This window comes from Liolophura sinensis, chromosome 6 (assembly GCF_032854445.1).
Source record: "Liolophura sinensis isolate JHLJ2023 chromosome 6, CUHK_Ljap_v2, whole genome shotgun sequence".
NCBI classification, from domain to species: Eukaryota; Metazoa; Mollusca; class Polyplacophora; order Chitonida; family Chitonidae; genus Liolophura; species Liolophura sinensis.
The window spans coordinates 55,269,898-55,289,893 of record NC_088300.1 but is presented as its reverse complement, the minus strand read 5'-3'; the positions used below and the strand labels follow the sequence as shown (position 1 = coordinate 55,289,893).

The following is a 19,996-nucleotide window of genomic DNA, read 5'->3' as shown; positions in this document are numbered from 1 at the left end:
AACAACAAAGCTGGTGTACAAATAATAGCTCGGAGTCAAGATTACAAAAATGTTATGTCGGGGGTATGGTTAACAGTGTGCTGTCAGTTCTGTAACTGAGTTGTGCATCACATTTGGGACCTTTGGCAAGGCATTTCATGGAAGACGCACATTATGTCAACACTGAGTGAGTGGGAGTGCTTACGGTTTAAGGTTGTACTTTTCAGTCACATGTTGTCAAAGGAGTTCTTTGGAGTGCATGTAATGTGCCTCCTTGTTGCAGGACCGATTTCCACCGCTCTTTTATCTAGTGCTGCTTCATTGAGACGACTTACCAAAGGCAAATAAGCCACCCCACTTGAGCCATTATACTGATACGGGTCAACCAGTTGTTCCACTATTCCTTTAATGTTAAATGGTGAGTGAGGAAGCTACAACTTCCTCTCTTAAGGTCTTAGGTGTAGCCCAATCCATGTCTGACCCTGGATCTACTGCGGACACTCTACCAACTTGTCAACATTGAAACTGACCTGATACAAAGCAGCACTGCTGTGATAGGACTAATATAATATTGAAGGTAACATAACCTCCAGAAAAACAAAATGGTGCGAGCGTGAGTTGAAATTATTATTATTTATTATTACATTGCAGTTTAAGTCATACTAAAGAACACTTAAATTATACAATGGCAGCCTGCATTATGATGGAAGGAAACCCACGACCATCCGCAGGTTGCTGACAAACCTTCTCACGAGCTGGGTGAGGGAAATGGTTTCTTGTCAGCCAATACAGTTTTAAATGCACACATGAGTTCACTTCTGGTACAGATACATGTAATCAGGAATCAATATTGTACTTTAAACCATACCAAGGAATATTTCAAACACATGTGCAGGAGGGGTGCAGGAGCAGGCTTGGGGGTAACCACTGCAGGAGTTACACACAGCTTACCCGACCATCAATCCATGTATATAATATTAACCCTTTCATCTTTGGCTATTACATTCATGATAAGCACTGTTTAGAGATGAGTTTAATACAAGTCATTCCACAATGTTTCTTACATCGTCTTATAAAGGTAGAAAACAAATAGAAAATGACCATAATTTTCGTCCATGACTAACCTACACATTTTTCCTCATTCTGAGAGTTCTACTGATATTAGAAAGGTATTTTGGGGTTTGCTTGGAACATGGGATGATATTTTACTGGAAAATTGTAAGTTTCAGCACCGAAAATAATATTTTGTGACATTTATTTGCATCAAAAAATGAGCTATTGTTTGCAATATTTAAGGCCATTTAGAGTAGTTGGGCTGCATGCCCTACATTCATCATTATTTCATGAATCAAAGAGCCTGTATTAGTGAAATTTATGTCAAACCTAAGGGTTGTGTTGATACAACCATCATTCGTAATTTCGCCAAACCCATTTCCATTTCCATGCTACATTAAGGTATCTGGATACCTTGCAGAAATCAGGTACATCAATATCACAATGCCTTATACTGCACATCTATCTTCCATATGCTTGAAGTCATTAAGGACCAGTGCGTCTTCAACCTGGGCCTATTTCTGCAGAACTGTTCTGTTCTACAGACTGGCTCATCTCTGGAGTTTCAGTATTTTCATTGGATGTCATGGATTCAAGTCTTGGGGCTTTTGTGTTTGCCATACAGACACCAGCGGTACAGTTGTCTCAGCTGAGAAGTACTGGAGGCTGGAGATAGGGAATGAAAAATAAAGAACCAAACATTAGTATAATTATCAATATAATAACATTTTTCGACCTAGTAAAAGGAATTTAAAACTTTGGATTCTACGGGGGTCTTTTCTGACCACACTGGGACAATCAATTCAGCTTGTTGCATCTTGACACAAATACTGCTGTGACGTCACTGATACCCTCTGGGTCCTAACAGACCACCAAAGAATTATATGTTTTAAATATGTTTTGTTCAGATAGAAAAATTTTCCTGAACAGTGTTTAATGGCCTTTCATCTGAAAAATACTTTATTTTAGTGTTTTCTTTGAGTTTAAGATTGGACTATATGTTCACTTGTTTTGAACGCCTTGGCTTAGTTAGACAGACCAACATTTTCTAACTTCACAATGAAAACAACTGAAAGTGTTTGGTAGGTATCTACTGGTCAACAGAAATGGTTTCAGTTCTACTTAGGTGCCCTCCTGCTTTGTGTGCTTTACATGTCCTTGAAGTTGGATTTTGACTTTCATGTCAAACTTTGAAATTTTCACACATTTTTGGATGAGTTGAAATTGTGTACACTTAACAAGTGTTAACATAAAGCTCTTGCAACGCAATTTCAAATTTCTGATCCATATATTACACATATTAAACTTTAAAATTTTCAAATAATTCAAAAGTCAATTTATGTAATTTGCCCCTGATGCTAGAGTACTTACTGTTGATGTTGAGCCTTGCCAGCAGCTGCTGTGTTTCTGTCAGATTCCCCATGGCCTCTATCAGGCTAGTAGACTCCACTTGAGGTAGGTACAAGTTGTAGTAGACATAGATACGATTACTGAAAGTCACGTACACAAAACATGGCACATTCTTTCCCTCCACAACAGAATAATGACCTGGAAATGGAGATCATTAAATCTATAATATAATGGACCTAAACACACCTGATTACGAAGTTTCAAAAACAAAAAAGGTTGGCGTCTTGTGGTGCTCTGATCTGTTAGAAGACAACATATGAAAATACAAAAATAACTATCTTACCAGCATGGAATGCAGCTACACTTTCTTCAAATTGGTAACGAACCACTTCTCTGTTGTGGTTGACAATATATGTTTGCCCATCCCATGAAGACACCACTACTTCTTCTCTGCCATTACCCTGTTGACATATTAAACTTCATTTAAATCTGCAAAGAAATAATTTATCTAAAAAAAACTGTACACCAGGCCTTCTACATAAATACACTTTGCATGTCTCACTGGATTTGTGTAAAAGATATTGATGTCTAATAGGTCCCATACCTGAAATGTATGGAGACTTACATGTGAGCACTCCAAAGCTTTTCCACTAAAAATAACTCTACCATTGTCAAGAGAAATGGGCTACCCCAAACATTCTCTAGTTGAAACAAGGATCAAGGGGGATAACTCTCCAGAGTAAAGTACTGACATCAACACATGGCCTCTCAGAAAGACAGACAACAGCTAAATATTAATACACAGATTGAAATCAACTAAATTTTCATGCCAAAGTTTTTGATCCGAACAATGAGAATAGTTTTGTTCAGAGTTGTGAAATATCACTTTTAAATATCTACAGAATTACAGTCAACTGTCTTGGCAACTCCATCTAAATTTTGCTCTAAAATTTGTCCCTAAAATCATGTGCTCGCTTTTCGAGCTAGGAGAACAAAAATCCTTTGTGTTGCATTGTGTTGCAAGTGGGAGATTTCAAAGTCCACAGGTAAAAGGCTCTCCTTTGGAAACTTATGTCACCTAGTTGTAACGGTGTGCTGCATAAGTTTTGCCAGTACAAACTTCACTTACTGTGACATCAAGTTTTGCCAGTGAGAAAAGTTGATGATCCACTTGCAAACTCCACAGTATCCTGTCATCTTCTACCAGCATCATAGTGCCTACAGACAGAGAACAGATTATCTTGTCATCTTCAACCAATATCATAGTGTCTACAGACAGGATACAGATTATCCTACGAGCATCATGGTGCCTACAGACAAAGAACAGGCTATCTTGTCATCATCAACCAACATCATGGTGCCTACAGACAAAGAAGAGGCTATCTTGTCATTATCAACCAACACCATAGTTCCTGTAGACAAAGAACATACTATCTAGCCATCTTGAACCAACATCATAGTGCCTATAGACAAAGAGCAGATTACTCACATTCATATTAGTCCTTTTTATTATTATTATTATTCCTTTTCAGACTGTCCTGTAATGATTTATCCAATACATGAATGTAGTGCTAATATATGCTATACAAATACAGCCTGCTGTAGTGGTGGGGGTGAACCTAAAGTAGCCTTGCTAACTACATGACAAACTTGTCCATATACATGTGGTTCTGCTCACAACCCTCTGAGAGTTCAATTCAAAAAATGAGGACATGATTCAATAATAGGAACAATTTTGTGAACTAAAGTAAACTAATTTCCCAGGACTTCTATTTACCAAAAAGCCTAAATTCCGATAAATCCTGACAACTTCATCTCTGAAGCTTACTTCATGCTATAACAAGAAAAAAAAAATTTGAAATGAATGAAAGCTCAACAGAATATGGACTGCAGTGAGAACTGACCATCCAGTGTGACCAGGGCATAGTAACTTGCCCGGTTTGATTGGCTCTCTGGTCCCCGACTGATGCAGCCGACGATCTCTGTGGTCACGCTGCTGTTCCTTGCTCGTGAGGAAGCCAAAGGGTGATACCTGTACACCAGGGACTGGCTGGCTGTATCCTCACTGTACAAAAGCCACATATTAGGTAAATGTGCATGTGAGTTAGAAGTAATTGGAGGATAACATTGCCAATGGAGCATTCAGTATGAGAGATATACACTCAAGGTGATGGTTCAATCCCAGCATCGGGGAATTTTTTGAGATTCCCTTCCACCACCATAAATTGGGCTTTGGTAGTGCTCATAGCATTGTTTATGTGATCCTTAATAAAGCCAATAGTTAACTCCTAGCACTTTATGTATGTTCCTCCACCCATGAAACTCACGTCTGTCATGTATTAAAATGACATAATTAAAAAACCAATCAATAAATCAATATATCAACTCAAAATGAAAGAATCTTATAAATATCATTTGGTACTCATGGATCAATAGTTAGTTCACTGATTTATCTTCAAAGATACAAAAATATTTCCCTTATATGACGGCCATAAGAAGGGTTGCAAAAAAGTCAGAGGAGACCAGTGGAAACCTTTGGTTCTTGACATCTTCTAAGCGAGAGATGTATTTAATCGATTGCTGGCTCTGAAAACAACAAAGCCAGTGGGTTTTAATGCCATAATGGTGAATTACGCATTTACAAAAGACACAGTGCTATATGCATGTAGTACTAGACCAGTACTAGATGGTCTCCCTTCATAGACAGAGGCCGCACTCTGCTTAGGTTTACTGCACTCTGCCAGTGCAGGTCATTAATATACATTCAGTGAGGCAGCAGTGGATCATAAGTGATGTCACTCAGCAGCCTTGAGCAACAGCCTGCTATAGCACAGAGCAAATGGTGTTCTGATCAGTCTGAATCCAGAGCTGACCAGGAGCAGGCAGGCATTTCCAAATAAGATTGGGACACTAAAATAAGTTTTCACACCATCCTTCCCCAAACTCCTCCTAAAGCACTGCTCTACAAAAAGGATGTCACAAGGATGTTGTTATTGTTAACAAAATGCTTGTACTATATATGCTTGTTAGATTGTTAGTTGTACTTTTCAGTTCAATACTTCAAAGCATCACATTGTTTCAAACAGGGTTAATTAAAAGTATGGGTTTCATTTCAATGTGCTCTCGGTACAAGTATATTTTAGCAGGCAATGTGAAGGAAGATCAAAGTACATGTCAAAAGTCGCATACATGGCCAAAGCACTGCTTTACTCAATGTCAATGCAGCTAGCGAGACGTAAACACATTCAGGGGGTACCTTGTTACCGATGCAAAGCAATTAGACAAGTTGGGTAATGGTTGTCCCCAAGTGCCAAATGTAGATAATATGTATGTGTTATAAAACCCCATACAGTTAATAAAATGGAACAATCAATGAAGCTTAGGACTAGTGTCGACTTGTAAATTACCATTTTATGGTCAATCACAGTTGTACATAAACCAGATAAGTCTGATGTAATGAGACAAGCATAAACTACATCGTGTCGTCCTCGTTGCTTGTAATACCTACTGTTCCTCTAGCATCACCCCCAAGACCCTAAGAGCGTGACAAATGTGCTGAGCTGCTATCAGTTCTGGCTTACCATCAGCTGACTGAACAGGACATACCATAACCTATATTTACATTATATAGTCTTCTTTTATGGAGACAATACCTACCATTCCTGTCGTAGCTTCAGCACCAGCTTCCATTCAGCACCAAAAGTAATCCTTTGTGACATTTATTTGCCCCCCAAAAATGTACATTTGCATGCGAAATTTTTAGTCATTTTGGGTAGTACAACCTACATTATATAGTCCTCATCTATGGAGACAATACCCACCCTTCCTCTAGCAGCTCTTCCAAGGCTGTGTGTATCTGAGGTAAGAGAGTGACAAATGTTCCTCCTGGCTGAGCTACCAACAGTTCTGGAATACCATCTGCTGACAGATTCACAGTCATGGAGCCAATCTGAAATTACCACACAAAAAATTTTCTTAACCTTTCATGTGATGTTTGCCATATCTAGAGTTCGGCTGCTACACAGCTAAAAGGAACTGGTAGAAAACTGTACTCCTATCAACACATTATGAACATAATATTAAAACAGTAGAGCTCAGTGAAGGCTGTGAGGTGGTGTGTTATTCATCATTAAACCTTGCCAGGTGGCAGTTGTGTTTGGGGTGATAATACCTACCTTGAACAGATCTCAATGAAAACAGACAGGTACATGTACATTTCTTGTAGAAAGAATTTGTACACTTCTGACTTTGCAAACCACCTGATGTTTTGTGAGAATAATAAAGTGCTGTTTCCTATATGCTTTGGATAATGCTGATGACAATATTCACTTTGACATACGAAAATATACCATTTAACTTAACTGCCAGGCATTATATGATAATATAACCAATATTATGCAAAACTCGAGTTATGCTATAGATAGTGTATACTGAAACATTACAGAAACCTGTCCAGTTAACTGCCACTTCCCTCCTTGCTGAAGCTTGCCTGTTGCCTCATGCCATCGAAAGGAGCGGACAACTCTGTCAGAATACCCTATCACTAACTCCACTTTGCCATCTCCATCTGTGAAAGGAAAGGACAGCAAGTATGTGATGATTAGTCATGATAAGACTCTTACACACAGCCAAATAGCACTGTGCATAAACCAACAACATTTAAAGTGAATGTGATGGCACTAAAAACATTATGGTTCATATTTTACTCCTCAATGTGTAGATAACATGTTTAACTGTTGAGAACGCTGAAGACAAATAGCAGATACAATGCAAAGAAATAACCGTAAAATGTTCAAGGTCCCTGCTCTAACTGTTCGTGGGAGCTGTGCTGGTGTCAACAACATTTGCAGGGCCATTAACAATCTTACATGAATTAAAGAACATTTGCCTGCCACCAATATGATGTGCAACTTTGTCCATCAAACATGGGAATCAAAACTGGTCAGCAGCTTAACATACGGTTGGAGATTTTCCCACCTATACACTGGTATCCTATACCAATAATACTAACTGTCATTATACAAGCAGCAACTTCTTATATGGAGTATGGCATTTGACTTAAATTCTAACAACTGTTCTTAAACCCCATACCAACATCAGCCATCAGCATAGTTTTTCCATTAGCAGGGAGATGTTGTGTAAAGCTGGGCTGTATGGTTCTGTCCAAATCCTCACTATACTCTTTTCCCACCTGCTGAAAAAAAGGAGCAAGGCTTACTTCTGGATACAAAAAAATGTTTCACATCTATCCATGTGAATACTATAACTTGATTTTAATGTGTTTTATGAAACGACATGGAATTAAATGGAATTATGGTAAAAAAAAAATGAACTCTTTTTATGTATAAATTTCTAAATCTAAATTCTAAGTAAGTAATATGAACCTACTTAACAACTGGGAGTACATCATACATATCTCAAATAAATATCTGAATTAGATATCACCTGGTATTATTAAGTGACTGTGTGATATGTAATTCCTTACCTCACTCAGCCCATCACTGGAAAGATCAAACAAGTAACACCATCCCTCAGCAGTCAGTGTCACAACATTGTTCTGAAAATTATATACATACGTATCCAATCATATATGAAAGATAATTACTGACTGTCTAAAATACAAATGAAGAATCTCCCTCCTGGCAACACCGACATGATTATATGGATTTGTGTATTTTAAAAAAATAATCACTTTTTTCAACATCAATTAACAGTATCAAGACTGATAATATGTTATCAATTCATATTTATTGTAGGTGACCCTGAGTATACGCACATATATCAAGAAAATTAAAAACATGTTTATGGTAAATACAAACTAATGCACATTTTCAGTAAAATGTGCTTCCAGTACCTTTCCATTGTTGTGTATGTCCCCTACTCCAACACAGGTTATCTGAAATCCCAAAGAGAAAAACTTTTATAGGCAATTGTTATAATTTCATTTTTGTTATGAACTGACGATGAGAGGCAAGTCAAGGCTTCAGTTGCCAAAGGCCAATGGTTCACTTCAGGCTCTCCGGTTTCTCCATCCCTGACACTGGCCTTAAAATTTAACTTTTTTCACATCAGATAAAGAATGCAATGCATAAAATAAATGCATAACTTTAAAAATTGTATTTTATCACTGCAGGTATTACTATTAACACATGTAGCACATTAAAAAGTTTTGCACAAACCAACCATTCCCAAATCAGCACATTTCTTCCAGGGGGTGGTTTTGCTTCCTTTGTACACAGCCAACTCCCCTTCAATGTTTCCTAAAACAAGTTCATTTCCCTGTTGACAAATAGAAACAAGAAAAAATTAAAACATAGAAATCCGCCCATTTATAAGATGCATGCAAATCTCCACAATTAGATAGTTAACAATGCTAATGTAATGAACTAAAGCATGCCGAGAATTCCTAATGTGGAAGTTCAGGTATAAATGACTGAGAATGTACATGTTCCAATCTGCACTCACATTAGTCTAGCTAGATGGACTCTGTATGCTAGTTTCAAAATTCTGATATCGTAACACTGAAAATTGCCATGAGTGGCAAGTGGACTCAAATGTTAAAAGGAATGTCAGAATTTTAAAAATTCACTCGCTTAACACCATTCACATCACTAATGAGAAGTCACGTCTCATCATGAATTTAAACACAGTGGTCATTTTGCATCAGTGGAGGATATTTTGAATTGAACCAACTGACAGAGCCAATTCCACACTTTATGGACGACAATCACACAATGTCCAGTGTTTGCCACAACTTAATTTCACCCAACTAAAATCACTACCAACTTCAATAGGCCTACATACTGAACAATTTATTTAAATCAAATTGCGTTTTTCACTCATGCCTCTAAATCCAATCTCAAGAAATTGTATATGAAGCTCTAAATTAAGATCCAGATATCTCATGTAGTGATTATAAAGAATGTCAGAATTCTAAAATAACACACATGAATCCATATATGTATCACTGTCTTATATGCTAACATTATCCGCGTGCAAACCGCAATCTGAATGACAATTCACGCAACCTTGTCATTGTCCACATCGCCCAGTGCCACAGCCTGGTTAAACAGTCCGCCGTGAAAGTCAATCTCAAGCCGTTCTACAAAGGATACGGCTCTCATATCTCGTAAATCATATAAGTCATCCAATAAACTACACAAATACTTAAAATCCGTCTGCTAAACTTGTCTTTTCGCCGGACATCCGGTAAACCCTGCGCATGTGTGGGCAGGATGGTGTAAAGTTTTATGCAGACGACGGGACCGTGAACCGGTAATTAGCCGTCGATTCAGTGTACTTGCATGGGTTTCAACTTTTCCCTCTATACCATTGTCATCTTGTGTTTGTTTCTATGTCATAAATAGTTCTTGACATGGTAATGTTATGGACGATTGGGAAATTACAAAGTGGTAGCGATATTTGGTCATCGAATAATCGTAGTACATACTCTGTTTTAATTGTATCACAGACATCAAGCTGGATGTAATTATATATTTATGTATCAATACTTGATAGGTGTTTAACTCTGTACGCAAGCATTTTCAGCAAGGCCATAAAAGCTGGATTCGATCAATCTACCGCATTGATTACAGTGAACCAGCGCTTTAACCATCTGAGACTTTGTGATAATGTATCTCTACAAAGCTATATCATTGCTGAAACTCCAGTAGAGATATACATTCTTATATTTAATTTTTGTTGAGAAGTGCCAAAATTCTGCCTCCACGCATCTCAGTCACTCATCTTATGTCTCCTGTGAAAGTGCAAACCTGCGCAAGTGTGCGTGCTATACTTTTGGCAGCCTCACCTAAATTTATTCCTTAATTAGCAGCCAACTGGTCTTGAAAGCCTTGCCCTATGTTAAAAGGAACCTTTTCTGTCAAGAGATGTCATTCAGTTGTTGCTTTTTCCTTTTCAGAGACAATGCCTGGTCGTCTGAAAGTGCGTGTTGTGGCGGGAAGGGACCTGCCAGTGATGGACAGGGCCAGTGAGCTGACAGATGCCTTTGTGGAGGTAAGAAAATGACTCATTGTTAACTAAACTAATATATATATATATATATATATATATATATATATATATATATATATACTATAGAGTGCCACACAAATGTCAAGAAAAGGCAGATATTTGCTCATTTATTTAAAACATTTAAAATTGTCCTTACTTATTTTGTATGATTTTATTGTTGCCAAACACCATTTATATAAATCATGCCATGCCATCTCTTCTATGCATTGTCAATGGTAATGTGGTTATACAATAAATCAGAAACAATTATAATTGACAAATTTGGTGTGAGATATCTCAATTTATATGTTACGAAAATAGAAATAATTGTTTTCTCGCCAATTTCAAATTAGACTATTACAAATCTTCTATGCAAGTTTATTGTAAGGCATACTTCTCTTATAACAAAGCGTATGACAAACCACCCTTATTGCCTTTTGATCTTTAATTCTTTAATGCTCAAAGAGACTCAAGTTACCCACCACATTGTTATCAGAATCTTAAAACATCCTTTTGTTTCTTCATATTTTCAGGTTCGTTTCTGTAACACAATTTTTAAAACTGATGTTTACAGAAAATCCCTTAATCCCCAGTGGAATTCTGAGTGGTTTAGGTTTGAGGTTTGTTTTATTTCTTTTAAGTATGATATAAGTATTTCTTTTAAGTATGATATAAATTAGTGTACAGTACTGCAGTTTTAACATTTAGTCACCATGTATTACCTAATAATTCTGTAAGTACTGTTGACGATGGTTTGATTCTAATTACTTGTTCCATTGTTTAAGTTACAGTTGCAGTATAGTACCATTTACATAGTCTTTTGAGGGGCTGCTGTAACGGACGTGGTTGGCTTGCCTATTGCCTATCCAGCACAATTTCTTAGGAGCCTGTCACCAGTGTGGTCACTGTGAGTTCAAGTCCAGCTCATTCTGGCTTCCTCTACGGCTATGTGTGGGAAGGTATTCCAGCAACCTGAAGATACTCTTGAGAGTGACGTAAAAACACCAATCAAATAAATAAATGGAGCCTTCTGTGTTTTTTCAAACAATAAATGTTTGTGTTTGACAGGTAGAGGATGAAGAACTCCAAGATGAACCTCTGCAGCTCAGGTGTGTATGTGGCTAAACTACATTTCCATGCCTTGTAATGCATTGATTTTTGAGTGTAAAATTTAGATACATGTACAGTCTGAGATTTTGTTCCAAGCCATGTACAAGAAATAAATTGCTTTCTGTGTTCGGACAAGCTGTTGTTATGCTAGAGTGATAATGACATATATGCCAGCCCTCTATTGTTACAGAGTTCTGGACTATGACACATACAGTGCCCATGATGCTATTGGTAAGGTGTACATTGATCTCAACCCACTGTTGACCAAAGATGAGGCACCCGGCATGATCAATGGATGGTTTCCCATCTATGACACCATGCAGGGTAAGTGATTCCATCATCCTGCTTGAGGCAGTTTTGCAGTAATTTAATTGCTTTACGGCTGTGTGGAAAGTCATGTTTGGATGCAGTTTACAAAGTACATCGGCTAATTCATGCATCCTGCAGAAAGTATGATTGTTTGCTCTCACGGTTGATCTGTAGGAGAAGCACTTGGCCAATAAAATACAGTTACACTGTTGTTCTGATCTGCATTTGGAAGTTTTTTAATAGAGCATTTACACAATCTGGAGCAATGAGCCATATAAGAATGCTACACTGGGAAGCTCAAAGGTTAGAGCGTTAGTGTGGTGGTGTTTGGCCATGGGTTTGGAGATCTCGAGCTGAGGTATACATGGTACATGTATAGAAAGTGTCTTAGGTGTGAGTGAAAGTTGTATTGATTTATGCTCATGATGTTCCAGGCATACGAGGGGAGCTGTGTGTCATGGTGAAGGTGGACCTCTTCAGTGATTTCAACCGCTTCAGACAGTCTTCTTGTGGGGTCCAGTTCTTCAGTAGTAAGTCACTGGTAACATTTTACATATAGTGAACATGATATCGGTAAACTATCTTCACAAACTACAGTCTTTAGCTGTAATATGTTCTTACTTTTTGCCTAAGATCATGCTTTTATGAATTCTGTATAACGGGCATGGAACTTAGTAGTAATTAGAAACCTGATTACCCTTGGCATGAGTACATTGTAGTTTACCATCTTCTGCCATTAAACATGTCTCTCACTCTGTCTACCAGAGTTACTGATATCCGACGTCCTTTTCTTTTAGCTGCTGCTGTACCATTTGGTTATAAACTACAGCACACCCTGGGATTTGTGGAGGAGCTGGTTGTCAATGACGACCCAGAGTATCAGTGGATAGATCGTATCAGGACCCCCAGGGCTTCCAATGAAGCCAGGCAGAGGCTCTTCTCAAAACTCTCTGGTAAATATGTTTTCGTGTTTTACAACATTGTTTGCTTTTACTGAATTTAGTTAAGTCCAACTGCAGTGCCTCCAGGTTTTGCCCAAAAAATTGTCTGCAGTATTCTCTTGTTTTTGAATAAAATTCTCGAAATTTTATTTGTGAAAATAATTCATAGGTATTTTTAATATAAATCTTTACTATGGTTCATTGTACATGTAACATGCAAAATGTAGCAGTTTTTGGTGAGACAAATAAACTATCATGGCATTCCAAAATCCAAGTGGAACAAACCATGGTGTTTTGAGCATATTATAGACAGTCCAGGTCTGGGTAGTTTATTTCTGGCAAGTCACAGAAAATAAACTAAATCATCACTTTTTATTTACTGATTTATTTATCTGATAACATTCATTTAAGATCATAAACTTTTTGCAGCTCTTCTTTAACGTAATTGTTATTCTATTGTCTATATATATATAATCTCTCTCTATATATACCTCTTTTGTTTTACTCACCCTTTTGACAATACACAGCTTTTGTTTTCGGCTTTGTGTGGGGACACTCATCTGTGGATGGGCAGAATCATGGGCGTTTGGGTGTTGGGATGATGTGGGAATTCTAGCAAATTTTACTCTTTTATCTGTAAAAGATATTCTAAACAATAAATGATGATGGCTTGTATTATTCTATTTAAATAAATACATGTAATAATGACCTGATGAATATACAGATGAAAGTGTGTGCTTGTGCAGTTTTCTTTTTCAGTTGATCTGGTCATCAGTGTGGTAATATACCTTTTAATATTGAATCTGTTGAAATGAATCTGATGTACATTGTACAGTGTGTATAATTAAATGATGCTAATATTTCAGGAGAGCTTCAACGAAAGATTGGTTTGAAGGTACTGGAGATGTGTGGTAATGCAGTCATAGGGTATGTTATTCAGTCATTACATCAACATCTAAAAGAACAACTTTATGTCAGTTAATTCAGTATGGGGGAACAATTGGCGTTATGTCATTTTGCTAAGTTACTCAATCAAAAGGGTTGCATGAACTACTTCCGGCAGCTGTATTTGCCTACTGCGGCTATACCAGTCCATGTAATCTGGTCTCCAGTATAGCTACCTGGCTATTGTTCTGTGAGGGTGATGATGTCACATGCAACCCCTCTCCATGTTGAAACAGTTGGATTTGTCCGCAGAAGTGTTCTTCAACCGATGTACCTTCTCTGTCATGATGACACAATCTAACCTTGCATTTGTTTTCCAATTTGTGGCTTGGTAATTAGGGGATAAAAAATCTAATTGCAGGCCAAACTTGTTCTCAAAACTACCAGGGCATTTGTCCTAAACACTTCTTTTTTCTATGTATTACTGTATTTCTTGGATTGCATCTTCAAGGTGATAGGACATAAAACATCTGTATTTCTAGATATCTTTGGTCAGTTCATACTTTGAGAATTACAGATTGTGCTCAGTGTTTACCTTTATGTAAATGACAACATATCCGTTATAAGAGATAATGTGCAAAAATAATAATCCCTACTGTACAGTCTGAGTATATTCAGACCAGAAATGTAGCTTGTTACACTTAGGTTTCCCCCTTATTGTATTATTTATTTGTTCTGTGTTTCTGCAGGTACCTGCAGTGCTATGATTTAGAGGGAGAATCTGGGATTGTTGTGCGTGGGATTGGAACTGCTGTAAACATTGCCAGAATTGGCATGATGTCCTCGCCACTGGGCCTGTCTCCCTTGAGAGAGTAAGTGTTTCTGTGCTGCAGGTACATAGATGAACTCAGCATAAAAAGTGACATGCATTTTGGGAGATTGTACAGCATTTTTTTGTCTGGATAACATTATTCTTGATTATGGCAGCATCACTGATGATGTAAATAGAGAGTATTTTAAGATTGTAAGGTCTAACACCCTTGTGCTAAAGTCTTGCCTCATATACGTCAAAATAATCTGACTTCTGCATTGAGAGCAATGCTTTATATATGGGTCACATATGCACATGTATGTATAGTTTACCACGTAATGACATTAATTATGCATTGGTCTTGTGCCTATGTATATTAATACATGGAGATGATAACATGACTGTAATATTAGCACTACATTGAATGTGAAACTGACATGTGCATTTGAAGACAAAACAAAGTATTAGTGTTATTCTGCCCACAGTGAAAATAGGACATTAATATAGTATACTACTATATGTACCTTGAGCATCTTGTTATGTGTCAATCTTGGTCAGTCCTGGTCACACCTATGATCTTAAAAGATGCAGTTCCAGCTTCCTTGCTTGGCGTTCAGCATTAAGGGGATAGCTCAACAACTGCTCCACCTGTATCAGCATAATGTATCAGGTGGGACAGCTTACTTGTCTTCAGTAAGTCGTCTGAGTTAAGCAGCACTGGATAAAAGAGGGGTGGAAATCCGTCCTGCTACAAGGAGGCACATTACATGACTTCTTCGTCGTCGTATGACTGAAAAATTGTTCAGTACGATGTTAAACTCTAAGCACTCACTCACTGGTTATGTGATACCTTATTAAAGATGAGACTTCCAAAAGTGAGCATGCAGAAATACTGATACTTTGGTCCAAAAACGTGCACCATGATTTATTTCTTAAATAGTACTAATAGTCAGATATTCACTTAAATTAACAGTAAATTTATATATAAAACTGTAAATTTAGAATAAAGATGATGAGGTGAAACATTTAGTAGCATTTTTACATACACATGTGGTTTATTTTTAAAATTTTAAACTGTTTTACCTTAAACTTTTAATTTCTGATTTGAAACTAAGTTCTGATTACGTTTACTTTCTTGCCATGGTATGCATATATGATTGCATTAAAACTATGGTCTTGAAATAAATACTATGTACGTTTTTAGTCTCGGTGATAAATATCAGTATTTAACCTCGACAACAATATACCTCCTGTCCCCAATGTACAACATGTATATGCAACCCCAATCTGTGGTAGATATTTTTATCACATTCAGAAAATCACGAAGTAAATTTTTTTGTGGTAAGTAACAGTATGGTGTGACTTGATTTAGCACAGCATTTACATTGTACAACTTAAATGTTGTATTAGTAGTGTTCAGTGCATAGAATGTTGTTTCTGTCTGTACTAATAATTACCATCCATGTTTTATATTGTTATACTTCAATACGTTCAGGAAGAATTATTTGCATGTTGAAACAGGTCACCTTGGCTATTATTATTATTTTTTTTTTTTTTTTTGTTTCTTTGTGTGTGTATGTTTTCATTAATACTAGTAATTCTTACTAAACAGATTTAAGTGTTTTGTAAATAACATCTTTAATATGGATTAATATTCATTTGTTGAATATAGCAACAGTTTTGTGTTGGAATGGATTCGCATGTTCATCTAGCTATAAGCCCATTTTGTTTTGTGTTGTAATGAAGTATTCCTCACTGCTGTATTATTAAAAATGGTTATGCTGGATATAAAGCTCAGTTTTACACCAACAGTTACCAGTAACATGCATGATGGTGTGTTTTTGTTAAATTTGGATTTGTGTTATTATCATTGAACCCAATGGCAAACCCATGGTAGTAACAGCATGTACCCCACGCTGAAGCCGCAAGCATTGTAACACATTACCTGTCCTCATTTGCCACGTGATTATGACTGCACCCCTACTCTACACCGTCATGGCCCTATTCTCCCACTGTTCATACAAAATTTCTGTTTTCATTGCCATAAGATGTAAAAGAAATCTGCATTAGTTACTAGTGTATACTACATACTTTCCAAGCATGTGTAGACATACATGTAGGTGTAATATAGTTTGTAGCAAAATCTAATTTAAAATTAGATGCAGTTGTCTTGAGACCAAGATGAAAACTGTAAAGTTTTTGTCCCACTTTCTTTACAAATGAAAACATACAGCTTTAAGCATATTTTTTTTCTTTTTAAATTTTACCTGTATAAAATCACTGAGTTCAGCTTTGGGAGATAAAGTAATCTTTAAAGGTTTATGGTGGGATGATATTGATATGTTAAGGGAACTGTCTTGTTGCAAAATAACTTCTCTTCATTCTGGTTTATATTTCGTGATTTTGGCTTCATTTTTGTATGCTTTTATCAATTTGTTTGCAAAAAAATATTCCAACTTGGCTTCATTTTCTTGTTTCAGCACGCGTCACACCCACTTTGCTTTCCCGCAGACCTTGGCAAAAATGGGGGTGGAAATGAGTCAGCTGTCTGTATCTCCAGCCGCCTCCCCACTCAAACACTGGTCCGTTGCCTCTGCCCCACCACTCAGCCCATCAGCCTTCAGCCAAACTGCTTTTCGTTTTCCTTCTAGCTCTCCTTTACCAGAAGCCACAGTGGCCAACTCCTCACCTCCGCACAATCCACAACCGGCATCTGGGTCGGCCCAAGGGACACAACCCCAGCCCTTCCACCAGCAGTCCTCTGTCAAGATGTCCACCTCACCCGGCAGGGTAGGGATGCCCATGCAGAGACGGTCTTCAGACTCGGACATCAGCACACCACCTAAAGGTAAGCGTGTTGATGAGCTAGACAGTAAGATGTAGTGAAGCGACATGGAGAAGTTAGGTAGTTTTAATCTCGGACTCGGACGCTCACCTAAAGGTAAGTGTGTTCATGAGCTAGACAGGGACCTGTAGTCACAGTGACTTGGAGAAGTGAGACTTTATCTAGTGCGAAAATGTTGTTAAAGCATTTCAAATTTTGTTATGAACAGACCTTTGTGAAATGTATGATCAGGAGATGTAGGTATGTCTCCTTATAGTCTTGCAGATAGTGCAGAAAGCAGTAGTGTAGTGTAGTGATGTATTTAGCCATTTCACCCTCTCACCTTACTGTCACGGGTTATACTTGAGTATGGTGTAAAACACCAGTCAAATCATGAATACTGTTACTCGTGATAGTTACAGGAAACAGTAATGTAGTCATGTATCTACTGGTTTCACTTTCTCAGTTTACTGTTACAGTAGTAGTGCAGGAGGCATTTGTTAAGTATAGTCATGTATCTATGCATTTTACTTTCCCATCTTACTGTTACAGGTGTTAGTGTAGGAGGCAATAGTGTAGTGTAGCCATGTATTTAATTTTTTTCACTTTCTAACTTTACTGTTACAGGTCCTAGGGCAGGGGGCAGTAGTGTAGTCATGTATTTAGCCGCTTCACTCTCTCACCTTACTGTTACAGGTGGTAGTGCAGGAGGCAGTAGTGTAGTGTAGTCATGTATTTAGCTTTTTCACTTTCTAACTTTACTGTTACAGGTCCTAGGGCAGGGGGCAGTAGTGTAGTCATGTATTTAGCCGCTTCACTCTCTCACCTTACTGTTACAGGTGGTAGTGCAGGAGGCAATAGTGTAGTGTAGCCATGTATTTAATTTTTTTCACTTTCTAACTTTACTGTTACAGGTCCTAGGGCAGGGGGCAGTAGTGTAGTCATGCATTTAGCCGCTTCACTCTCTCACCTTACTGTTACAGGTGGTAGTGCAGGAGGCAGTAGTGTAGTGTAGTCATGTATTTAGCTTTTTCACTTTCTAACTTTACTGTTACAGGTCCTAGGGCAGGGGGCAGTAGTGTAGTCATGTATTTAGCCGCTTCACTCTCTCACCTTACTGTTACAGGTGGTAGTGCAGGAGGCAATAGTGTAGTGTAGCCATGTATTTAATTTTTTTCACTTTCTAACTTTACTGTTACAGGTCCTAGGGCAGGGGGCAGTAGTGTAGTCATGCATTTAGCCGCTTCACTCTCTCACCTTACTGTTACAGGTGGTAGTGCAGGAGGCAGTAGTGTAGTGTAGTCATGTATTTAGCTTTTTCACTTTCTAACTTTACTGTTACAGGTCCTAGGGCAGGGGGCAGTAGTGTAGTCATGTATTTAGCCGCTTCACTCTCTCACCTTACTGTTACAGGTGGTAGTGCAGGAGGCAGTAGTGTAATATAGACATGTATTTAGCTTTTTCACTCTCTCACCTTACTCTTACAGGTGGGAGGGCAGGAGGCTGTAGTGTAGTGTAGTTATGTATTTAGCTTTTTTACTCTCTCACCTTACTGTTACAGGTGGTAGTGCAGGAGGCAGCAGTGGAGGCAGTGGAGGAGCTGCCAGGGCTGCTAACTTCAAGCCTCAGGTTCAACAACAAACCATTGAGATGCTGGTATGTATCTAACAGTGTACATGTACCTGAGGAAGTAAGAAAATAAGATTGAAAACAGCTGAATTTTTCTAAGAAGTGGGAGTGGGGGAAGCTAGGGGAAGAGGGATGTCTGTGGTGGTAAAAATGTTTTCTTTGCCCACCCAAGTTTATTTGTAGTCTGGGCTTCTGATGAAGAAATCAAGATGGAGTTACTAACTGTTTTTGCCCAGTAAACCTTGCCCAGTAAAGTTTTCTGGGCGATTTACTGGTTTTAATAATAATTATTATTATGCATCTTTCAGGAGTACCCATTCTTTACAATGAAGAGTTTCCCACCTGGTTTTATTGTTCACCTGGGAGGGGTGGTCTCTGCCAGATCTGTTAAACTGTTGGACAGAATACACAATCCAGGTAAGCTTACATTTATCACACTGAACATTCTTAAAAAAAATAAACATCAGGCAGATGTCATACTGTCACAAGTTATTTAACGTCAAGTCACTACAGTATTAAGGCAAGTGACAACAGCTGATGTGAGACTCAGTTACGTCTGACATCACATCTCATCAGTAGAGAGTAAATGAGGAGCAAGTTTTTGGGGTCTACCCAACTTCTTGCTGGCAAAGGAGAAAGTTGACAACACTCTACTGTAATTCTTACATATACTTTGAATGTGTCTTTACAAATGAAGTGGTTTGGTTTTGTGTTCCTAGATGAGCCAGAGACCAGGGATGCCTGGTGGACAGAGCTAAGGACAGAGATTCGCTCCCACACTAGAGCCATGGGCTGCCATGCTGTCCTTGGCTACAGTGAGCAAACCAGCATTTGGTAAGAGAGGTTTTGAAAACTTCTTTCTCATTGTGCAGTTACATTTACTGATCTGTGGATTCCTGATTACAAAGATGATTACGCAAGTTTCTTGCTGAAGTTTAGACGTCAGTAGTTTGAGGTAATAGTGATATAATGGATAAAATTCTGGCTGTGAAACACAAATCTGCAGCATGTCCAGTGTGTCACTGGTGCTGGTGTAGTTCACTGATACTGTAATTCTAAAGGTGTTTCCAGAGAGGAATATTAAAGTTTTGT

At 38.0% G+C, this 19,996-nt stretch overlaps 2 protein-coding genes across 3 annotated transcripts in view; one reads left to right on the top strand and one right to left on the bottom strand.

Moving 5' to 3' along the window:
• Window positions 1-567: 567 nt before the first annotated feature.
• On the bottom strand, window positions 568-9,573 carry LOC135468208 (KICSTOR complex protein ITFG2-like). The gene is made up of 12 exons (XM_064746332.1): window positions 9,411-9,573; window positions 8,566-8,661; window positions 8,237-8,278; window positions 7,868-7,939; window positions 7,474-7,576; window positions 6,831-6,949; window positions 6,204-6,331; window positions 4,287-4,447; window positions 3,512-3,600; window positions 2,726-2,843; window positions 2,404-2,580; window positions 568-1,698 (listed from the first exon to the last, which is right to left on the bottom strand). Exons 1-12 carry the CDS (start codon window positions 9,504-9,506, stop codon window positions 1,625-1,627), a joined length of 1,275 nt encoding a protein of 424 aa, XP_064602402.1. The 5' UTR covers window positions 9,507-9,573; the 3' UTR covers window positions 568-1,624.
• A 49-nt stretch (window positions 9,574-9,622) lies between these two features.
• Window positions 9,623-19,996, top strand: part of LOC135466189 (C2 domain-containing protein 5-like) — a 30,442-nt gene continuing 20,068 nt past the window's right edge. Inside the window, exons 1-13 of one of the 2 annotated variants that reach the window (XM_064743574.1) lie at window positions 9,623-9,657; window positions 10,304-10,398; window positions 10,929-11,015; window positions 11,464-11,504; window positions 11,696-11,829; window positions 12,249-12,344; window positions 12,612-12,767; window positions 13,622-13,682; window positions 14,390-14,512; window positions 17,103-17,299; window positions 18,837-18,931; window positions 19,213-19,321; window positions 19,624-19,738. In XM_064743574.1, coding sequence (XP_064599644.1) covers window positions 10,309-10,398; window positions 10,929-11,015; window positions 11,464-11,504; window positions 11,696-11,829; window positions 12,249-12,344; window positions 12,612-12,767; window positions 13,622-13,682; window positions 14,390-14,512; window positions 17,103-17,299; window positions 18,837-18,931; window positions 19,213-19,321; window positions 19,624-19,738 — 1,304 coding nt within the window. In that variant the 5' untranslated portion in view covers window positions 9,623-9,657; window positions 10,304-10,308. Of the gene's footprint in view, window positions 9,658-10,303; window positions 10,399-10,928; window positions 11,016-11,463; window positions 11,505-11,695; window positions 11,830-12,248; window positions 12,345-12,611; window positions 12,768-13,621; window positions 13,683-14,389; window positions 14,513-16,931; window positions 17,300-18,836; window positions 18,932-19,212; window positions 19,322-19,623; window positions 19,739-19,996 lie in introns of both variants that reach the window. The other variant, XM_064743572.1, reaches the window with a different exon arrangement.